A 22281-nucleotide genomic window follows, 5' to 3' on the forward strand; every position below is an offset into this window, starting at 1 on the left:
TGCTGCACTTATCACCAGTCTGCCAGATCCACAAAGGCTCAGTCGCTACCACGTTTTATAGCCGTGTCAGTGTGGTGAAGGAGAACCCAGTGGAAAAACGGTCCTGGGGCTGGGCGGGGCACAACACTTGCGAGTTGCTTGTTTTCAACACAAGACCCATAACCGTATGGCCAATAAATGTCTGTTCCAATGTAGCGAGTGCAGACCCAGATATCCTAACGCTAGCAGTGGTGCTCACGGCACTAAGGGCAGATTCGGTCTGGGCCGGATGCTCCAGGGACAGGTCAGTGAACAGACGAGGCGCACGCGTTGAACGCTGCCAGGTGCACTTCTGCGAGATCTGTTTTTCACCACCAAATCCTCATATACTTTCCACATTTTCTTCATAACTGTGCAGGGCAAGTAAATATTATCTGACCCAGGTGGCAGAGCCTTCGACGTCTTATTTCCTGAAGCATGACAAACACTACGCTGGTGGGTTTAAAAATGCATAACTTGGGGTGTTCTGAAAGTACTTTTTGCTGTATTCTACTTCATTAACCCTAGCTCCTCATGAATACTAAACAAAGACAAATAATAAATACTTATCCAACCTACTACTACTAACTACTACTACTAATAATAATAATAGTAATAATATCTAGAGCATTTACAGCAATTCAATCAGTTCTTAAACATATTAGGTGACAAAAATAAACAGTTTTTTTTTTCTCTTTACTTTCTTTGTTGTTGTTCATTTGCAATTACCAAACAGACTTGTAATACAAAATACATTCTTTAATCGACATTGTAAATACACACTAGGAAACCCCACAGTAACAGCACAGTCTGCACCTCAGCAGGTATGCTTCCAGAAAGCAAATCCAGAACCAAACACTTAAATGGGTTTTGAAAATAATTTAATAGCAATATTTCTCTATGGCAATCTTGATATACTGTATATGCAGAAAAAAATGCAAATAGGTTGACAAAACTAGAGATGTAAAATATATTTAGCACATGCAAGCACTTTGGTGACGTGAAAAGAGCTTCACACGCTACGTCTGCATCTGCTGCAGATATCAGTGCCTGCATTTCAAGGTGCCGGTCCCAACAGCCTCCCATTATAATATGTACATGATATACAATTGTTTTTAAATACATTTCATTTCAATGTTTCCATGTTATTTACAATAAGAGCTTATTAGTTGTTTGTTAACTGATGGAATTCATAGGAAAATACAATACAAATTTCACACAATTGGGACACATCTTGTATGGTATTATTGGCTATTATTAGTTATTAGATTGAAGTGTCACAGCAATAAGACTGTGTTGTGTGTAAAAACCGAACAATATCTACACATTTAGATGATTCATAAACAAACGTATGATGAAACTGTAAACAATTTCTCTAAGTAATAAGATTTTTTTTAATTTGGATTTTTCAGAGTAAGCAAAGTGTCAGATGAGCAAACCCTTTTACGTGACTCTGACTGAGAAGGGATTCACAGGGCGCGTGTGCGTTAAAACGCAGGCCAGTGTGCGGCAGCTCCGGACATGCCCAAATCTCGCAGCATGACACCTACTTTGCTTCTCTGGATCGAGTGTGGTGTGACGAAACAATCTCTGCCCCTTCACCTCATTAACGCTGAAGTAGCATCTGAACTGTCTGTGGTCTAGATGGTCAATGTCAGATTTCTGAAGTTAGGCAGAACCTTGGAAAAAATCGATTTAAAATCTGGCTCATAGGCTACATTACAAAACATAGTTTGGAAAGTTGGTTAGAAGGTGTTGGCCCAGGTTTTCAATGTTTCCTTTTGGATGCTAATTGCGTAATTCATGGTTTCAAGGAGAAACCACTTCCTCATCCAAATAAGCAACACATGTAAACCAATCAGAGTTCTGGATACTGGAATCCTATTTCACTATTATGACTTCACTATTATGTGTCAGCCCGTGCAGCTGTGCATCACAGTATGGCACACCAGTCGAACATCTCTTCAGTCTGCAGCGGAAAATGACGGACTTTCCAACTGCAGCCCTGCTGCCTCTCTGACAGCGAATGAAACAGAGCTTCGTCCTGAACGTTCGGAATGTGCAAAGCCCCCAATGCAGGAAACAACGTCCAATGAGGAGCGATTGACAACATGCAATTACATAAACAAAATGGGCTTTTACAAATGTTGTTTAAAAGAAAGACAAGCTTTGATGTTTCATCCTGGGGAAGTGAGTATAATATAGACCTAACAGACAAGTGTGTGTGATTATATACTACAATTGATACAGAACAGATATTGTTTTCATGAAATGTAGCAAGATTACTGAGTTATGCTGTATGACCATGTGTATGATGTGAAGTATGTGCACTTCAAAGCACAAGGTAAACACAGTCCTATGTGGCGTGGACTGCCAGTACCCCCGAAGGCATGCACAGAGTGGATCTGCCTCCACTCACCTCCTGTTGGTAAATAGCTATGGCTTTCAAATCAGTACATTTCTGCAAAACATGTGCAGCAAAAGTTCATGAAAAGAGGCTTGGTGAGAACAATCCAAGACTGAGTCTCATCACGACCCCAATCATCCATCCCAAACCTCAAACTCCCCAACCCACACACACTGGACCAGTTAATCCCTCTCTCTCTCTCACTCTCTCTCTCTCCCCTCCATGCCTCTTTTCATCACAACAGATGGCTGAGTCCCGGGAAGAAGCAGCCTTCTCCGCGCCCACCTCCTGACGAGAAGGGCTCCTCCATGGTGCAGCTCCTCCACCCACCATCCCCTCCACCCCTCAGATCCTCTGGCACACATGGAGTCTGGACCTGGAGTATGAGGTGGCATCCTTCCACACCTTGCAGGCCAGGCCCTTGGCGCAGTCGCAGCGCTGAAAGATCTCCAGGCCGTGCGAGCCTTTCTTCCGCTGTTTGGTGCACACCTCACCTTGCAGGAGGACTGGCTTGCAGATCTTGGACCAGAAGTGGCGCGCACAGCAGTAGCCTTCTGAACAGTCTGACGACCGCAGGCATGCGTCGCCCTCATGGCCTGGGGGAACCAAGGTGGGGTGAACTCGGTTACACGCTTAAACTCGGACATTACAAGCATATATAAAATAAAATAAAAACTCTTCATCTTAGAACAGTCTTTTGTAAGGCCAATTTATGTTGCTGAATTCCAATATGGGAGGGGGGGAATGATGCTGTGGCATTCCACAGGTTATGCCTAAATTAATTAGATTAACATAACGAAATGATAGTGTTTAATATCCTATGCCTTCATAACAGGCTAATCTTGAGGAGTAATTTCATCAGTATGTTAGCAGTAATGACCGTGCTGTATGCAATCAAGCGCTGTCTGCTAGGAAGGTACCGTAAATCCAAACAGTCCAGAGGGAGAGAGCAAAATCAGACCCGGTACATTGTTTGGGCTTAGCTATGAGAGAGTTCAAACGCATCCCGCTCTTGCTCCGTTACGTTGGGTTTAAAATCGCATTACAAGGTCTGTCTGGAAGGAGAGATATATGACGCCCATCAGTATCTGCCTGAACGATTTCCTCATTCATTAACCAATTCAGTCCAGCTGAGGAAGTCTCTCTGCACTTGTCAGGCGTTTTGTATTACACTTTCAAAGGCATAATTAGTATCGCAAACATTGATTATTCATGTGACTGTGTCATGCGAGATTTGTGTGAAATAATTTGGCATGTGGACTTCCCTTGCCAAAGGCTTTTAAACACGCAAACCAGAAGCCCAGAGTTCCAGAACAAAACCTCAGTTTCCTGAGTGGACTTCCAGACTCAGGCTCCAATCAGCAGTGTCCAGCATGCAAAGAGTCAAGATCCTTATGTGGGACACATCTGTGTGTCCAACAGGTTACGTAACAACCACCATGCCTTAAACAGAAATTACACCACAAAGAAAACTGTCCATCATGAAAACCTTAATAAGTAAAATGGTTTCTGATTGCTTAATGGTAGGCTGTAAGTATTTGCGAATCATTTTGGTTTAAATACTCAAATGTAAGATTTTAAATGTCTTAATCAGGCTGCAATTTTAGAATGCAGGTTAAAAATACAGGATTTAAGACTCTTACGGTCTTGCTTTGGCCCCCTTCAGCGTGCTGTGGTTTAGTTTCTGACTGAACGCTGCTAGGATGTCAGCAAACCTGTGAGTGCGACGTGTTTTTAGGAGCGGCGAGAGCAGTGCATCATGGGAAGCCTGGCACAAGCTCAGGGCATTTCTCTGAACGGCTGTGTAATCACACGTGTGATGCCACATTTCCTTCCCTAAAGCCGACCACGTGTCGAAGTCACTGGAGATAAGAAATGCACTGTGGTATACGTGTCTTTGTTCGTAACATCTTGGCGAAGAATTCCGGGGATGATCCCTTACCTTTGACTTGAGCTTTTCTACTCCTGTTCCAGCCCTTGTCTTTGGTGGAGAGCTTGCTGTGCTCCTTCAGAGGTGTGATGTGTGGGGACAGAACACTCTCAGAGAGCGGAACACAGATGTCTAGACCGGAGAGAGAAATCTGGCATCAGTGTCTGGCTCATATGTCCAAAACTAGGACTACAAGTTATCTGAGGACACACAAAATAATTCCTGAAGTTGGGTCTGAGTGCACGTACAGCCACTGCAGCGGTTGCCGGGGCAGCACATGGCATCTCTATGGCAACGCTTCTTCCTGCGACGGCAGGCGAGGCAGCGTGAGGGGGCATGATGGGGACTGTGGCAGTAACTCCCGACAGTGCACTCCTTATCACTACTGCAGGGGTGCACCTGAGACACAGAGACACAGGTGAACTTTGAATTCTGCAGACGGTAATCTGAAAAGTGCCATTGTAAAATGTGCCCTCTGTTTATCACATTCAGACATAACATTTTTCAGTGAGCTCAGTGTAACTAGATCTTTTTCACCTCAGGGGCTTATCTTCATATTTTCACTAGAGTTTAAGGGTTTAGAACACACACACACACACACACACACACACACACACACACACACACACACACACACACACACACACACACACACACACACACACACACACACACACACACACACACACACACAGAGAGAGAGAGTAGGCTCAATCCTTAACCAAGGAAGGGCTGAAAGACACTGTCGCACTGCACAAAGTGTTTGCAATTATATTAATATTATACACTAACTGTTAGTTTAACATTAAGTTTAGAAATTAACATTTTGCAGACACAGTGCTGTGGATAATTTAAACTGATGGGACATTTCCAAACTGTAATTAGGTGCAGCTTCAGAATGAGAGAACAACATTGAGCAGATATCAATGTGTTTTCTAACTAGTGAGGTCAAACAGCTTCTAGACTTTTCTGTAACACAAGGAAAATGCTAACCAGACATTAATATGGAAATTATTCTGATACAACATTAAGTTAAAAACAAAATCCCCATCTCCCCATCTCTGAGTCTCCAATCACAACCACCACTCACTTCTCTCTTGCCAAGTGTACTTTTATGTGACAACTAAACACATGAGGCAAAAACAGCCACTAACAGACACTAAACTGTGACTTGGACCATGTGTGCCGTTCCTGTGAAACAGACCCGTTCCGTCAGCCTTCCGCAGAGCGCTGCCCCAGAACAGGCGGTGTGTTTGTTCTCCCGCAACTGCGAGCCACAACCTCCTGTCCATCTCCTTGTAATAAAAGAAACCCAGCATTGTTGAAAACGACAAACTAATCAGAGATCTTGTGGCGATTTCTGGGAGCAGCTGCTCTCTGACCTTTCAGGAATGTGGGATGGATGGTACTTTTTGTGGGTATTTCAGTTTGTTTTATCCATCTGTATTTGTTCCCCTAAACACTCTTGTTTAGACTCCGTGAATGCTGGTGAACACTGTTACAGCAGCTACCATGTGACCAGGATCGCTCTTCTCTCTGGGAGAATCCGAGAACGGGCGCGTGGAGACAGCAGAAAGCAATGATGAGCCTGCACCGGTTTCCATAACACTGGTTGTGTGTGTGTGTGTGTGTGTGTGTGTGTGTGTGTATCTGGACTGTGATGACACCACTGTTGGTGCTCTAACCTACACTAATGCCTCACACATGCCATTAGGAGTCAGGCACAGAATAAACAGAAACACATACGTAGCCTTATTTGCCTTTAAGCCATTCTGACTGAATGTTAAGGTTATACGCAATGGTGCAAGAGTCTGGAATAGTTTAATAACTGGTATAGTTTCATTTTTTACTTTAATGTTAAAATGAACTATGGGTGTGTTTACGCGTTTGGCAAGATATCAAAATTCGGCAGGCTGTCATATATCCTTCGTCAGGTGTGGCGTAGTTGAGAACTGAAACTAATTTGAACAGTCTTATACACTGGCATGTGTTTTTTAAAGTCCCTAAAACAAATACAGATTTCGAGTGGTTTAATATATTTGAACAACATATTTTAATGACAGAACATTGTACCTGATTTATCCACACCGACTGTGGCTTAGTTTCCCACATCAACGTCCTGCTGTCATGACTGTTACTCTGATGTATTGACCGTGGACGAGGGTTAGCATCAGCGCGGTGCTCGAACTATATCAAGTAAGGGAAAAAACTAGCAACAAGTCTCAGAGTTCTTGCCTGCTGATTCAAACGCACAATGTGAAGCAGTGGGTAGGGGAGAGAGAGCAAAGTTTACTGTCCTATTAAATCCGTGTGTGTCGGACACCAACACGGCCTAGGTAGGTCGCTCCTGTTTGGTGAAGCAGAAGAAACTTTGTTTTACTGGAAATGCATGATGGATATAGCTATCCAGACTACCAAAGAAACATTAACTGGGGGACCAAAAATCAAAGTCAGATTGTAAAGTGTCTAACTGCAACGTTAACATGTTGAAGTTGGTATACATTTAGTTGGTTCTAATGCCGGGTGCATGTCCCCAGGGTTCTTTTTTCCCTGGTTCAATTATATGTTCATGCGCATTAACCCTCCAGGCGTGTTCGGATCAGCTTTGACCCATTTCAATTTAAGATTTTTTCATTAACCCTAAACCTAAGCTTAACTCTAGCGGAGTAACCTTTAATCCTGAGAGTACATATGCAGCACTGGGCAACATAAAACCCTAGAAACACTGGTTCCCTTGTCATATTCCTATTATGTGCCACACAATTCTGAGGAACACATGACCTTGGGATCCTAGCAATGACCCCTTACACATGCACACCTCATTCCTGTAGCTGTTCCAAAGCACATGTTGTAACATGTTAAAGCTACACAGTGATGGCATTTATGACCTGGTGGCTCAGATTATCCAGCAGAAAATCTACAATAACTGAAACTGTACTTTGTGAAACCCATGCGGTTCACAAAAATACAAAACGTTCATGCGAGAGATTAGCATGCACGCAAAGACTAAACCGTGTAGACTAATGCGTGCACGCGGGCACAGTTGGGTAAAGCAGCAGGTATGCGCGCACAAGGCTGATTATCTCAAGGGCATTTGGACCAGCTACACCGGGCGTGCACAGCATCCTTTTAGGTGACGAACATCCGAGTGTTACGGCTGGTACTCCATGATCACAGCCGGCCCAGCACACACTCAGCCACTTTGCTTGTTAAAAAAGACAACAATAGCATATTCCTTTTTTATTCACTATTCACTAAGAACAAGTCTTAGTCGCCTGCTCTCAATCATGACCGCTGATCCTTAGGCTAATTCATTATATAATATCTACATCAGTACTTATTTTAAGCAGTTACCACACTGGATCTAAGCCTGAGAAGTCCAAACGGATAGGCGACCCCATGACTGGTGTCATGGATGAGAGGATGAGAGGCTTTTAGCGTAAAAGACCAGGTCTTTGCCACCAATATCAGCTGTCTTTCTCTTTTCAGCTACTCTGAGACCAGTGCAATGTGATGTAAGGTCAGGTGATGTAACGTCAGGTTCAGGTCAAGTACACCTGATCCAGCACGAGGCTAGACGCCTGCTACCCGGAGCCGGAGACGCCACCCTTGGGTCATCCCGTTCTTCCAGGCAGCACATGCGTGACCCCAGACACGTGAGCACGTCTCGGCGTAATCAAGACATCACATTCTTTACTGTTTACTTAACTTGAACCCTACCCCATACCAATCTCTTAGTGTGTGCGTCGCCCGTATCTTCCCAACGCCAACGTTAAAAGGCGGGATGGCGAAGGACAAGATAAGCGTGGAGCCAAAAAGTCCCAGAGCAGCAGCAGACAGGGGAGGCCTCATCCCACCACGTCGACCTAGCTGTTCTCCTGCTGGCGCGGGGAGCAGACACGGAGGCTTGTGCTTGCTTTGAACTCGTTTCCGAAGTCTACATTTCCCTCGTCTTTTCCACAAACTTGTCGCTCCCTGCGTTTGATAACGTTGCTGAATAATGGCGTAACACACAAAGGCCATGCGGCTTTTATCTCTCCCGCCCTGACTGGACAGTTTTGAGTTCTCCTTCAGAGAAGGGATAATTATTTCAAATGGTCCTTAAAGCTTAAAACAATCCAAAACAATCCAAAACAATCAAAAACAATCAAAAACACAGATGACCACAATTTTCTATAATCTTCCCGGGAAAAGGAAGATGCATTGACAATTTTCCAGTGATTTGATAGAAACTTTGGTCACAGAGGACTTAGGAAAATCCTGCGATATTTATCCAACCGAGCATGCAGTTCTGAATATTGAGTTTTCTTACATATGGCTTATGTCTCTCACGCACACTTCAGCAAGGCTCCCAGTACCTGACAGGATCTGAGCCTGAGAAATCAAAACGGACAGATGACACCGTGAATGGTGTGACTGGGCTGGGCGGCTTCTGCGGAGTAAAATAAACTCTGTCACTGAACAAACAAACCCCACACGGCCTCAAAGGCGGGGAACCCCACAGTATCAGATCGCCGGGGTGATCTGTGCTTACTCTCACTGTTTGAAGCACAAGTTTAAGGTTAATCTCCCTAGCACAAAACATGTGTGTAGCAAACCCTAAAGGACCACTAGAAAGGAGTCTGTCACTCATTCAACATGACAAATAGAAACACTTAAGTGGCCTGCTCCACGCACACGGCAACGGCATGTTTACAGAAGCCTGCTGACTAACGTACGAGAGAAAAGGGCCCTCTTTAATATAATAATGTAATAATAATGGGATCCTCAGGTCACATGTGCTCAGGAGGTCAGAAAGGCCCGGGGGTGTGTCTAGGGCTGCCGGCTGGTGTGGGCTTGGCGTCTCTGGGAGTTGCCATAAGTGAGCGGCAGTGGGGGAGACGCGATTAGCCCAGACAGTGCTGATGAGCCGCCACATCTGGGGCAGTCTTTATTCAGCCTCTCAGCTCGTTAGACATCTCTAAACAGCCACTTAACCCCAGAAGGGGCCGCAGAGACCTGCCGCCGCTCTCTAAAAGCGAGACCTAAGCGATCTCGCCCTCAGCTCGTTAACGGAACCCCCACGTCAAATTAAATAAAGGAGTCGGTTGAAAGAAAAGGCGCGGCTGGCTCTGATGAGAAAGGTCTGGGCTGCGTGTTGTATACCAGCCACAGCCCTGCTGCGTTGAGGCATCCACGGCATCATCCGTGTTTTGGTGAACCCACAAAAAAAGGAAAAAACTCCACTGCCCACCCAGGTGCACCCACGGCAACGCTGGTGAATTTATGACTGAGGCGCTCTGCGATCTCCACCACTTGATATTATTTTTTAGGATTTGTAGCACTATAAAGGGGGGTGGGGCACGCAGTAATGCTGTTTATCACTGTCGAGCCGTGCACATGGGTTGACAACATGCAGTGAAAATGCAAACACATTGAACTGCCACTAGCGACGTGGTGGGAATGTGCGTCTGCCCGCGGGTCCGCCGTGCTGACACATGGGAAGAGCAGCATGCGGCATCCAAGGGTGTCTGCATGGTGCTGGGTGGCCCCTCTTCTCGCATGCCTAATCCGCAGAGTCTGACAGCCAGCCGCTGCAGCCTGGATTTGGGGATCTTGTGGTCTGATCCCCCACATATCCTTTAATGTTTGTGAGTTAAAGGTGTCTCGAGTGGTTTCTCCACCTCGTTCTAGCAACTGTTAAAAATATGGCACATTCAAGCCGGATTACAGTGCGGATGTGATGAGGCGGGTATGTTGGAAGATGACTAAACCCGTTAGGTGAATTAACACTTCACTAAGACAGACAGCCGTCTTTCACTGTTATAAACGGCACCTCTGTCCAAAAGATGATAAAAGCGCCATTCAAGCGTCCTGTCCAATGCACATGGTGGTCTTGCCTCGTTTCGTAACCATCTGCTTGTGCAAAGTGTGCCAGGCCGTGATCACTCATAGCTTTCTCTTACTGTAACACTTCGGCATCCTGCATCTTCTCTGGCATGAGTTCACTTACACCATCACAGTTACCATAAAAATGATTCACCATGGAAAGTAACGTGAACTCAGTCTCGGACAGAGGCATCTTTTTAATAAACCCACGCTGCTGTATGAATTTGCCTCGTTTTCATACACAATACATTTTGGCACGCTGTGACTAAAGCTCCTCTCTGAGAGTCCTGAGCCTGAAGGGATACATTTTCCTTATTAAATTCACACCAAACCACCTTAGTGTCATTTTTGATTCACCCCAATTATAAATAAGCACATTAGAGTTGAGTTGTGTGTCTGCAGCGTCTTAGAGGGGAAAAAGGTTTCTGAAGGACACCACTACCATCAGAGTCATTGGCTGCCCTCGTTTACCCGAGCGGCTAAAAGCAGACCTGTAGACGGAGCAGGTCTGGAATGAGACCTCGTCCACATACTGGAAGGAGACTTTTCTTTCAGCAGCTTCTTTTCATATATGATCACCCAACAACCCCCAGAAGCCACGTTAGGGCAGGACATTTAACGGAAGTGGGGACACCGTGTGCTTTACAGAGGGGTGACATCGCACCAACATCGCAGTAGTCTCTTAGGCTGTTTCACACATTCAAACATGCAGCAGCTACATATAGAGGATACGCTGATGTAAAACGTTATTTATCCGAGATCTGTAGCCTGCGCTATACCGAAACATAAAAATAAAAATACTTAGACAAAGTGTATTATGTTTTTTAGAAATTAAGATTTAAAAAAATATATCAAAAATAAGGCTATTAAGTAAAGGTATTAGTAAAAAGTAAAAGTATCATTTAGTAAAGGCAAAACTCTTGCATGTATGTTTTCAGTTTAGGCCCGTACGAAGGGTCGGACTCTAATTGATAGTTTATATGTAATTTCTAATACCAACGATTACTGTGTTATATATTGACTCAGATTTCTGCGAGTTACTGTTAAAATGCGAAGAACCCTGGAGTAACAATTTCCGCAATGTGCAGAAAATGTATGAGGACTTGACCTATTTGCTTGTGATAATGCACTACTGACTGTAGCACCGTTAACGTGGAACACGGTCGACCACACGCGGTGTGCTTTTACCTGAACAGGGATGTTGCTTTTCTTGGGTACTCCCGCGTGCGTGGTGCCCGAGCGGTTAGCGGCCACGGTGGGCGACTCGCCGAGCAGAGCCGATTTAATGGAGTTCACTTTGGGTCCCGCCTGGGCGCCCTGGGTCGCTGCCATCCGCACCGCCGCCAGGAGCAGCGTGACCATGCAGCTCCGCGTGAGCACGAGCATCCTCGGACCGCGAGCCCTTCTTTTGCTCTGAAACGACGTGGCCAGACGCGCGTGCTTGGTCGCGACGACAGCAGCTCACAGGTGTAGGACTCGCGCGTTTTAGGTCTTGCGATGTAAATTCCGTTCAGAAATGTCCATCAGCTGCAGCGGGGAACATACAGACACTGTGAGAGAGGAAGAAAGAAATGTAGGAACTCCTGGCTGTACTTGTTATCTGTGTCGATGCTTCATCTACAGGGCCAGCACAGTGGTGGAGAGACGCACTTAAACGTAGGCTACCGATAAAGCGTCCAGGGTCACTTGCTGTCCATTCCTGGCTGCGTGCAGGCCCTCTCTGTTAGAAAACCTTGGCGTTTGAGGACGAGGGACTCGCGCTTTTATACGGTTCCCTTCCTCCGCCCCCCTGCTGCAAGGACCGAGCTCGGGTCTTAGTGCGTGCGGCGCGCCGCGCTCGGAGCGCCCCCGGGTGCCTTCAGCGGGTGGAGGAGACACGAGCACGCAAGACGCACGCGCTTTCACGAGCGGTCTCTGGTAACAACCGTTAACCTGTTAGTCCTGAATGGACTCAATTTTAAAAAGAGCAAAAGAAGCAAACATTCGGACAAAATTTAGGAACGATTTCATTCTAACATTTGTGTGGTTTGATGAAAAGCATATTGTGGAAAAAAACAGCGACCATCAGACCCTCAATATGAGTGTGGAATATGTAGAGGACTTGTCTCATGTGTTTGTTGCCTGTGGTCATAACTTGTTAAATGTGCAATTACTGATGGAAGCAGCTGAAAAATTAGGAAGGCAGACCAAATAAAATCTCTGCTGATATCTGAAGTAGGCATGTGCTGATACAAAAGAAATGATCATGATAATTGCCTCGGCTTTTTTTACGGGTTACGATATTATCACAATATGGGGAAAACCAAACAAAAAACAGTATGTTAGAGATGGAACACTAATCTTATTGCTTCCTTTTGTACAACACCACAGTGCTGGTAGTGGCACAGCAGTTTTCATTAGTTTTCTGAACCACAGGCTTGGATTCAAGTTCAGCTACTTGAAATGCAATAAAGTGTGTATGATTACAACAGACGGAGTATTCATTTAAACATTACACATGACTAAATGTAACGTGCCAGTAACTGTTAAAGATACTTGCTGGCCATTATATTTAACCTTTCACAGTTCCATAGGACTACGATGTGACTGCTGATAGCTACATTTAGTACCGAGCAGCTGTTTCCCTCTTGCTAGGCATGAAATCAAGCATATTCCATATGACACATACAAACTGATACACATCTGATCCGTAAATGCAAATGATTAACGTTAGCAATTACAGTAGTAATCTACGTTTGAAATAGGCTACATGGAACTGGCAGAAAATAGCAGAATCCACAGCTGACGATTTCAGCACAGTTCCTCCTCTGAACAACTGTTGGTTGCTTACAGGAACCTGCAGAAATCCTTAGAGCAACTTAACTAAGAGCTCTCCAGCATGTCCACACTGTTCCTGAAGGCTCACTCATTCCTCCTTCACCATTCACCACTGACTGGAGAAGCTTCACATGGTGGTAGGCTGCGTACTGCTCTCTTGCTGAAATGCAGGGAGATTTGTAACACCCCAACTACAGACTACAACGGTACTAGTGATAGAGAGAGACAAGACCTGCAGGTCGGAACATTACTCGGAATAAACTCACATCTACTAGCTAGCTGCTTAATATTTCAATCATTACAACACAAACCCGAGCCCGATCTGAAAAACGATACCTGACGGCCTTTGCCGGTTTGGGTCAGGTTGCAGATTTCTCATTCCAGCTAGGGAGAACCTTGTTGTATGCTGTTAGAAAACCTTAACAGTGTTTAAATGGCACTACGAGTTTGCCTTTCGTGCGCCAAGTGGCCTCATCATGTATTTTGGCCAACTGTCTGCAAACACCTGTCCTTCATGTTCTCTGTAGCCATAATATTTCCATCCTTCTCTTATGGAGGTTAAAGTTCTGGAGTCACGCCACCTTCGGCCATGCTCTGGTGCTGCTCTGCTTCCTTCTCTCTCACAACTGTGAGGACAGTGTCCCGCAGTGTGAGAGGATGTGAAAACAGACGATATAAGCAGCTGACCGCTCGTTTTGTGTCCACAATAACGTTACTGAACGTCTCTAATAGCGCGATATACCATATCATCATATACCAGCACATGCCAACTCTGAAGAAAGAAAGGCTTTCTGGGGACTTTCATTTTAAATATCTTCCATGTGATGTCAGTTTCACAGAGGTATCGGGTCATTAACATGAACTTTTCAAAGTTGTACTGCTGCATCAGTTGAGACTGGAATTCTATTCTTATGTACACATCCTGGTTTAAAATCTGATGTCTTGACAGTGTTCTGGTTTGGGGTCCAGTCTGGTGCCGTAAAAAGGATTTTGGATGAGCCTTAAGTCACTCTGTCTACATGTTTTGCAGATGTGTTTTTAAAAGCTTATGAGATGACTGGGGGACCATTACCCTGCTGGGATAATCGGAGTTAGTCCTTATGGGCAGAAGCTGTAAAATAGGCACCAGGTCTGTGATGTGGTAGGTAACTGGAGGCCGGCTCAGTAGAAGTTGGCCGGGCCTTGTGTGATGATTGTCTTTTTGGCATGTTTGCTTGGCTAGTGGTGAAGTTTGGAATTGGTCTGAGTGTATTTGCAAGATTTGGTCATCACCCCAGCCGTCACAAGATAATTGAGTTTTGACCACACTGGTGCAGTATTTATACTCTCACATACAAACAGGGACGCCCTGGAGAGTGATTGATCCAAGCCAGCTGGAAACACACACACACACGCACACACACACACGCCAAATCTCACCTGTTCTGATTCTGATGCCAATTCAGAGATAAGCAAACGCTTGCAGAAGTGCAGGGTCAGATGCTAAACTACAACCTCACACCAATAAAGTGTGTGATGGGGAAGATAACTTGAGAACTGAGGCTCAGCTACCAGTGCTCCCCTGGGTCTGTCAAAGAGGCGAGAAGCATTTAATCACTATAATTACAGTCGTACATCAAAATCGTTCAAGTCTCTTGGATCAAAACCACGACCTGAGTCAGATTTTGTTATTTCAAATTTTGCTTAATATAAATATACTATAGGTCAGTATGTACCTGCATTAGCAAGCAAAAACAACAATAACATAAAAAAGGAAACAGAAGCATCTGTTCAGGCAGTGGTACGCCTTCTGCACTACCAGGGACAAACAGTCCACAGCGTCCGCGAGGAGTCCTGTCGGCAGTCCTGTCGGCAGGCATCATATGGAGCACAGCACTGGGACTCCTGCACACGGCTGCCAGGCAGAATCACATGGGGCACTTGGGTCTTTAAAAGGCCTCTGTCTGATTCAAAGGCTGGGACTTGGTTAAGTAACTGTGGTCGCAGGCTTTGATGTAATTCGTGTTGTTGGAAACGTTCTCACCCGAGTGAACCAAACTGGTTCTTATTAATGGATCACACAGCGTGATGGCAGCTTTCTCCAAACAGGTCAGACGCATAAAGTTGCCATTAGTCTCCACGCTAGACGCAGCCCGCCCGGTCCAGCCCACCCTGAGGCTTGTTCTGTTTTGACGGGGGGTGTCTGGAACTATGCCTACATATGCACACGCGCACGCACACACACACATGCAAGTACTAAAGCAAAATCTCTACCTCTGCCTCTGTTTATCTGCGAGACTAGGTGTATCTAGTATGCTAAATTAGGATTACAGCTTTCTTCCTAAAAGTGAACAGAAACGCTGATAGAATGGCAAATTTGTTGACATAATGTTTCTCCTTCTCTCCGTCTTACTCAGCTCTAGTCAGAGGGTGTGCTCCACTCATTTTGAAATACTGCAATGGTTGGTGGTCTATTGCAGTGAACACACCCAGTCTGACTTTGATGTGACGTGAAGATGACACAACACACACACCCACACACACACACACACACACCCACACACCCCCCACACCCCCCACACACAAACACACACACACACACACACACACACAACACACAACACACACACACACACACACAACACACACACAACACACACACACACACACATACACTCACTGTTAAGAGTACAGCTATCCCTTTTCCCAACCTCTTTGACCCTAGACGTGTGAGCCGTTTCCAGACATGTGATGCAGGTGACGTGACACTTGTATCCCAGCAAGCCAGGAGAGTGAGGTGGGTGAGGAGAGTGAGGTGGGTGAGATGGGTGAGGAGAGTGAGGAGGGTGAGGAGGGTGAGGAGATTGAGGTGGGTGAGATGGGTGAGGAGAGTGAGGAGGGTGAGGAGAGTGAGGTGGGTGAGGAGAGTGAGGTGAGTGAGGAGGATGAGGTGGGTGAGGAGAGTGAGGAGAGTGAGGTGGGTGAGGAGAGTGAGGAGGGCGAGGTGGGTGAGGAGAGAGGAGAGTGAGGTGGGTGAGGAGAGTGAGGAGGGGGAGGTGGGTGAGGAGAGTGAGGAGGGTGAGGAGGGTGAGGAGAGTGAGGTGGGTGAGATGGGTGAGGAGAGTGAGGAGGGTGAGGAGAGTGAGGTGGGTGAGATGGGTGAGGAGGGTGAGGTGGGTGAGGAGAGTGAGGTGGGTGAGGTGAGTGAGGAGGATGAGGTGGGTGAGGAGGGTGAGGTGGGTGAGGAGAGTGAGGAGAGTGAGGTGGGTGAGGAGAGTGAGGTGGGTGAGGAGGGTGAGGAGAGTGAGGAGGGTGAGTTGGGTGAGGAGAGTGAGGTGGGTGAGGTGAGTGAGGTGGGTGAGATGGGTGAGGAGAGTGAGATGGGTGAGGAGAGTGAGATGGGTGAGGAGAGTGAGGTGGGTGAGGAGAGTGAGGTGGGTGAGGAGAGTGAGGAGGGTGAGGTGGGTGAGGAGAGTGAGGTGGGTGAGGAGAGTGAGGTGGGTGAGGAGAGTGAGGAGGGTGAGGAGAGTGATGTGGGTGAGATGGGTGAGGAGAGTGAGGAGGGTGAGGAGAGTGAGGTGGGTGAGGAGGGTGAGGTGGGTGAGGTGGGTGAAGAGAGTGAGGAGGGTGAGGTGGGTGAGGTGGGTGAGGAGGGTGAGGTGGGTGAGGAGAGAGGAGGGTGAGGAGGGTGAGGAGAGTGAGGTGGGTGAGATGGGTGAGGAGAGAGGAGAGTGAGGAGGGTGAGGAGAGTGAGGAGGCTGAGGAGAGTGAGGTGGGTGAGGAGAGTGAGGTGAGTGAGGAGGATGAGGTGGGTGAGGAGGGTGAGGAGAGTGAGGAGAGTGAGGTGGGTGAGGAGAGTGAGGAGGGTGAGGTGGGTGAGGAGAGTGAGGTGGGTGAGGTGAGTGAGGTGGGTGAGGAGAGTGAGGTGGGTGAGGAGAGTGAGGAGGGTGAGTTGGGTGAGGAGGGTGAGGTGGGTGAGGACATTCTGGCCAATCATTGCATTTGCACAGTTATTGCAACAAATCGAGCTGTTTCTGATTAGACCAGCTGGGCCATGGCTCCATGACCTGTGCTCAAATTTATTTTCCACGAATGAGGAAATACAGCATGTGTAGTTGAAACATTTGTTTGATTTCCGTAAATCATTTTTCCATAAAAGTTCAGATAAGAATCAATGGCATCTAGATATGGGTGGATGCATTAGAGCGTTGTTTCAACTCCTGCCAAGAATAGAATAACAGGCGAAATTCAGGGTGTTCTTTGCAATTCATGAGTGAAAGCATACGTGACTCAAAGAGAAGCCATGTATTATTAACATTTCCTGCTAACGGTGATCGTTCTTTTGTTTTCTAAATGGAAAAATACAATTCCAACTTTAGCCCATTCTGTTCCATTCTGGGGACAATATGAAGTTAATGTGTGAGATTAAAACCTCCCCAGGCCGCGAAGACTGAGAATGGGATAAAGAACCAAAGTCAAACCCGAGCAAGACGAAACCATTAATACAAGTAGCCCTCTGCTACAGGGACAGGTCTGGGTCTCCGGGCTCTTACAAGCCATCTGACATGCCATTATGCAAGTGTGAATAAAAAGGACCTTTGTTCTCTCCATATGACAGAAACTACACACGTGTCTATGCATGCTAGGGCGTGGCAGTTGTGGTCTGCTCTTTTCCACACATTATTCCGTATGGGCCAGCTGGCTAACGAGGTCGCACTGTTGCCATCAAATCCAGTAGGGCTCAGGGGCTGCAATAGAGGCAGCGATGCTTTGGCTAAGGGAAGCCCGGCCTTGCTGGTAATTGGTGCTGCCCTCTCGTTTCTGGAAGATGAATTAGGCCATTTCCTATGAGTCACGCAGCGGTCAGGCCATGAATGCCCCCAGTAATGTCTGTCTGAAGGACTCAGATTGTGTAAGTGATAAGAGTGACCTTTCTCTAGCAAGAGCTGACCACATGAAAGGAGGTTTCTGGCTTTCAGTGGCGCTGAAGGCTTTGGTTCAACCCACATACGCACTGCTAGATGTGACAGAACCTCCTATGCGCACAAGGCTAAGACACCACTAGTGTGGGTCCTTGACAGAGACGTTACTCATCCACAAGGTGTGGTTTTCCCAAACACACATGACAGCATCGCCATTCAACAATACCCGTGTAATTAGGGCCCTTGCATCACAGAGAGCATCACTGAAAAAGCCTTTATCTTAAGACACATTTAGGATTCTTGAAAAAAACAATGTCCAAAATTTCTGCCTTTTCAGGAGCATTGAATTCCTCCTAAACACAACCACTGCCAGAAAAACACGAGCCATATAATTCCACAAAGGTCGGGCACTTATCTCTGACTGCAAGATCAGAACGCCCCAGAGGTCTATATGGAACGTCCGTATGGTTTTATGCTGGAGTCTTACTGCAGATGTGAAACTCATCCGCAAGTATTCCCACACATGCCACGCGGTGATACGGCCAAAGTCTGGCAGCTCCTGCACTTTATGATGTGCCTGACCAACTTGGCCTCTGACATGGCTGCTCTCATGATAAACTGTGATTTCTCAAACATTCCTCCCAATCAACGTGGTTGACCATAAAGTGCAAAACCGCCTGTGGTATGTTAATAGCACGCTTGAAATTTGACAGCACACAAAGCACAGAAACGCGGGTGTGCGGTAGTGGCAGTGCCAGCTGTTGATTGGGTCCGACAGTCATAAGGTTTTAATAGGAGTCAGCGGAGTGGACCAAGCCTTTTAGTAAATTACTGTTCACACTTCACTTCTCACTTCCACTTCTTACATTGTCACCTCGTCCAGATGTTTATGCTGGAGGCATGTCCCACCTTTATCGCAACACTTGGCCTGAACCTCTGGTCACCATTCTGTTTGACATCCTCAGGAATGTGGAAGAGCACCACATGAGCTGTTTGTTCGCGGTCCCTCCCGAGGCTTCTCCTTGACACGTTCGATCACAAGGTGCACTTTAAAGAGCCTCGTTCAAACAGGTCCAGCCGCACCACACTGGTGCTCGGAGACAGCCAGGCAGCAGCTGCACAAAGCTGGGAGTGGTGGCGTGCCCGTGGTGGCGTACACAAGGGCCGCCAAAACAACATGCAGGTATACGCTGCCATATAATCTGATTTTACAAATCTCTTGTGCTACATTGTCTATATGAATTGCAGAAATGAGAAGTCACTTCCCTGGAACTCTGAAGGATGAGCTTATGGCATTCTGCATTCAGAGCACATAAAACCTCCACATAGTTTATTTCCAGTTGCATTGTTTCCTAACGATTGTGTCACCTTGATCTGAAATACCTCAACCTCTAAAATGTGAGATTCAATAGAATCATGCTGTAAATCTTAAGTGAAAAAAAATGGCTTCTGAAACTCCTTTACCTCATATTCTCTATCTTTCTCTTCATGACTTCTTTTTCATAATTTTAGTACATATGCATGTTTTTGTCCTCATATATCTTTTCTCCCCTATAAAGTTGATCTGACCACAGATCAGGTACTCCTTTGTTCTTTGCTGCCTAGCAGTTGCAGTGACATCATTTTAATGTGATCACTCACTGTCAGACTTAGCAGGCCATGCTGGATTGGATGACTGCCTCACAATGCTCCTTTGTCCCCAGACCTGTGATGTAGACACACAGGGGAAAGCGCAGGGTGAGAACCCTGTCTACTGATTCCCAGTGTCGGTTTCAATCAACGTCCCTGTGCCTGCTTGAAACCTTAAGACAATACAAACACTTCACAGAGCCACTGTATAACACAAAATGTGGAGGGGAGGTTGGGGAAGGAGGTGGTTTAAAGGAGAAACACCTTGTGTGTCACCTAGCCAGTACAAAGAGGCTCGTTCCGCAGAAATTCACAGATAAGGTTCAAGATAAGAGCTATTAGCTAATGCGTTAGGCTACACTTTGTTCAGGAATGGAGAAAAAAGTACCAGCTTTGGACAGCTGAGGTGACAATTGATTCCAGAAAATCTTCTGGGTGTCAGAGGAAGAACTGCGGACACTTTTAGAATCTCTCGTCCCACATTTTCTGGTACCGCAAACACTCTGAATTGAATGAGTGCGAGCCTGCGAGGGAACTTTTTCATGCTCTTATCTCAGGACAGCTGCCAGTCCCCGGAAGAGGAATAGGTTGGGAATAGTTGGGGTTTGGACAAGTGCAAAGTTATTCCAAACTGCTCTAAAATCTCCTTTCACAAACCCACCAGTCTCATCTCTGGACAACAGTATCTCCTGCTTCAGGCCAGAGGAGCGATGACTAAGCATTTAGTCAGGAAAAACGCCAAGCACCTTTTAACAGCAACACATAATTATGGAGCTACTCACAAAACTTGGCTGCATGCACACCAAATGGAATCTATGGCTGGCCATGATGGCGGGTTAGTGTATGCGTTGGACATAGCATATAATTACAGAAAGATATTAAATAAGAATGCTGTTAACTTATCCAAGTAACACACACACACTCACACACACACACACACACACACACACACAGGAAGTTAAATAAAAATGACACTATTTTTAAAGTATGTACAAAGACATTTAAGGGCTAGATTTCCACAGTCTAGTCCTAAACTAGATTACACGGTCAATGGTGATTTTCTTTTGAAAGTTCTTTAAAGTATGGGACCAGGCTTAATCTTTGTCTAGGAGAGCAGCGCTCTGGGTTCAGATGTGGTGGCCAACCACATGTTTGGACCACCTGTAAGTGAACGACTTCCAAAGAAGGAGTCGCATTTCTGCTCTTTCACAATTGTGCAATTATTTGATTGGTCCTGAGCTGCATTACAGACATAATGAATGTATCAATACCTTAGAAACATCTGTGCGTATTGCGATAATGGTATTTCACTGTAAGAAGTGAGAAACAACACATCAGAAGTGCAGTATCGCATGCACAGAAATTGCAACCTATACAATTCCCAATTGAAAGCTGAGAAAGTGCTATGCTGGAGATTATCATAAAACCAGCTGTGCTTTGACATTCCCATTGCTTTGCTAATGTGCGTCCAGAAGGTAAGAGGTGTTTTGTTAAACCTGCTCAGCCAACTTAAAAGGGAGCTGAAAAACAGAAGAATACACAGCTCTGGTTGTGTTTTTAATTACGCAACAGATGAGTACTAACCTAAGCAGTTTGTCCGTCTCGACAGTGACGGTGAGGTTCAGAAGGAAGATTGTGGATGTTTCTAGAGGAAACACGTCTTCCTTTAGAGATCCGAAGGGCCCTGAACATTCCGTTATGCCATAAGGTGATCGCGAGCACAGTGTAAATCTTCACCGGTTCTGGCTGTGTAGGCACGTTTACTAAAAGCAGAAAGATACAGAGAAGATAACATAAATCTAAACTGGACATGGCAGCAATTTTGTGTAGGTTTAGAAGCAGACTGTATAATGTGGCGATTCTAAAGCTTTTTCTATAGTGCGCTCAAAACAGGCTCAATAGATGTAGTCAGGATTATTTATGTACAGTATAAATTCACACCGTTAAATTACCCAAGCTGTTTGGCTCAGGCTGGTGACTTTACACATATGTTATCTCGAGGATACAAATCACCCGGTTTGGCATGTAAGCTGAGTTCTTTCAGGACGTAAGGGAGAACACGTTTCCCACCGCGTTTCAGCCTCGCGCTACGGCAGTGAGCTTGAATGGCATCTTACCTTCATCTGCTGGAAAGCCAAACTTTCTGCCCCTCATCTTCTATTAGTTACGCAGCTGAACCAAGACCAAATGTATAAAGCAAATACTGCATTCAAATGATAAATTATTTTCTATGGGTAGCGTTAGATATTTTAAAAAGCCAAAGAAAGTTCTGTATATCTGGTGGAATGGTAGTGCACTAAAATGCAGTCAAAAAGGCTTTCAAAGGGATTTCCAACAGTTCATTTATGTGGTCTATATCAGAAAATAAAACCAAAAATTATTTATATAGTGCTTTTTTCAACAGAATTTTCACAAAACCGCTTTACAAATGTCAGAGTCCAAGCTCCCAGTGAGCAAGCCAAGGGCCACAGTGGTGAGGAAGACTCCCTAGAGCATGAGGAAGAAACCTTGAGAGAAACCAAGACCCAAAGGGACGGCCATCCTCCTCTGGACGATATATGTGGTACCATTTGTGTGGTACCCAGTGGATAAGCTCACAAGCTTCTATGGGTTTGTCTTTGAAATATAACATTAGATTGAGCCTTTTATCCTTGTGTTAACTTGTTAGCTGCTGTCTCTCTGTTCATAGTCTTCATGTTGTTGGGGTTTAT

General features: G+C 45.7%; 2 protein-coding genes across 3 annotated transcripts in view; both read right to left on the minus strand.

The window, feature by feature from the left end:
• Nucleotides 1–729: 729 nt before the first annotated feature.
• Nucleotides 730–12199, minus strand: dkk2 (dickkopf WNT signaling pathway inhibitor 2). Of its 2 annotated transcripts, XM_081724571.1 has the most exons (5): nucleotides 11874–11915; nucleotides 11412–11750; nucleotides 4604–4754; nucleotides 4368–4487; nucleotides 730–3021 (listed from the first exon to the last, which is right to left on the minus strand). In XM_081724571.1, the coding sequence occupies exons 2-5, from the start codon at nucleotides 11607–11609 to the stop codon at nucleotides 2771–2773; spliced, it is 720 nt and encodes a 239-aa protein (XP_081580697.1). In that variant the 5' UTR covers nucleotides 11610–11750; nucleotides 11874–11915; the 3' UTR covers nucleotides 730–2770. The 2 variants fall into 2 exon arrangements, with proteins under 2 accessions (XP_081580697.1, XP_026882135.2); XM_027026334.3 differs by having other exon boundaries at nucleotides 11412–12199.
• Nucleotides 12200–21186: 8987 nt separating this feature from the next.
• The window catches only part of papss1 (3'-phosphoadenosine 5'-phosphosulfate synthase 1), a 32826-nt gene continuing 31731 nt past the window's right edge, over nucleotides 21187–22281 (minus strand). Inside the window, exon 12 of the mRNA XM_081724570.1 lies at nucleotides 21187–21333. Within this exon, the coding sequence (XP_081580696.1) occupies nucleotides 21267–21333 (67 nt within the window). The 3' untranslated portion in view covers nucleotides 21187–21266. The remainder of the gene's footprint in view (nucleotides 21334–22281) is intronic.

Source organism: Electrophorus electricus, chromosome 12, assembly GCF_041902795.1.
Source record: "Electrophorus electricus isolate QZ-2024a chromosome 12, ASM4190279v1, whole genome shotgun sequence".
NCBI lineage: Eukaryota > Metazoa > Chordata > Actinopteri > Gymnotiformes > Gymnotidae > Electrophorus > Electrophorus electricus.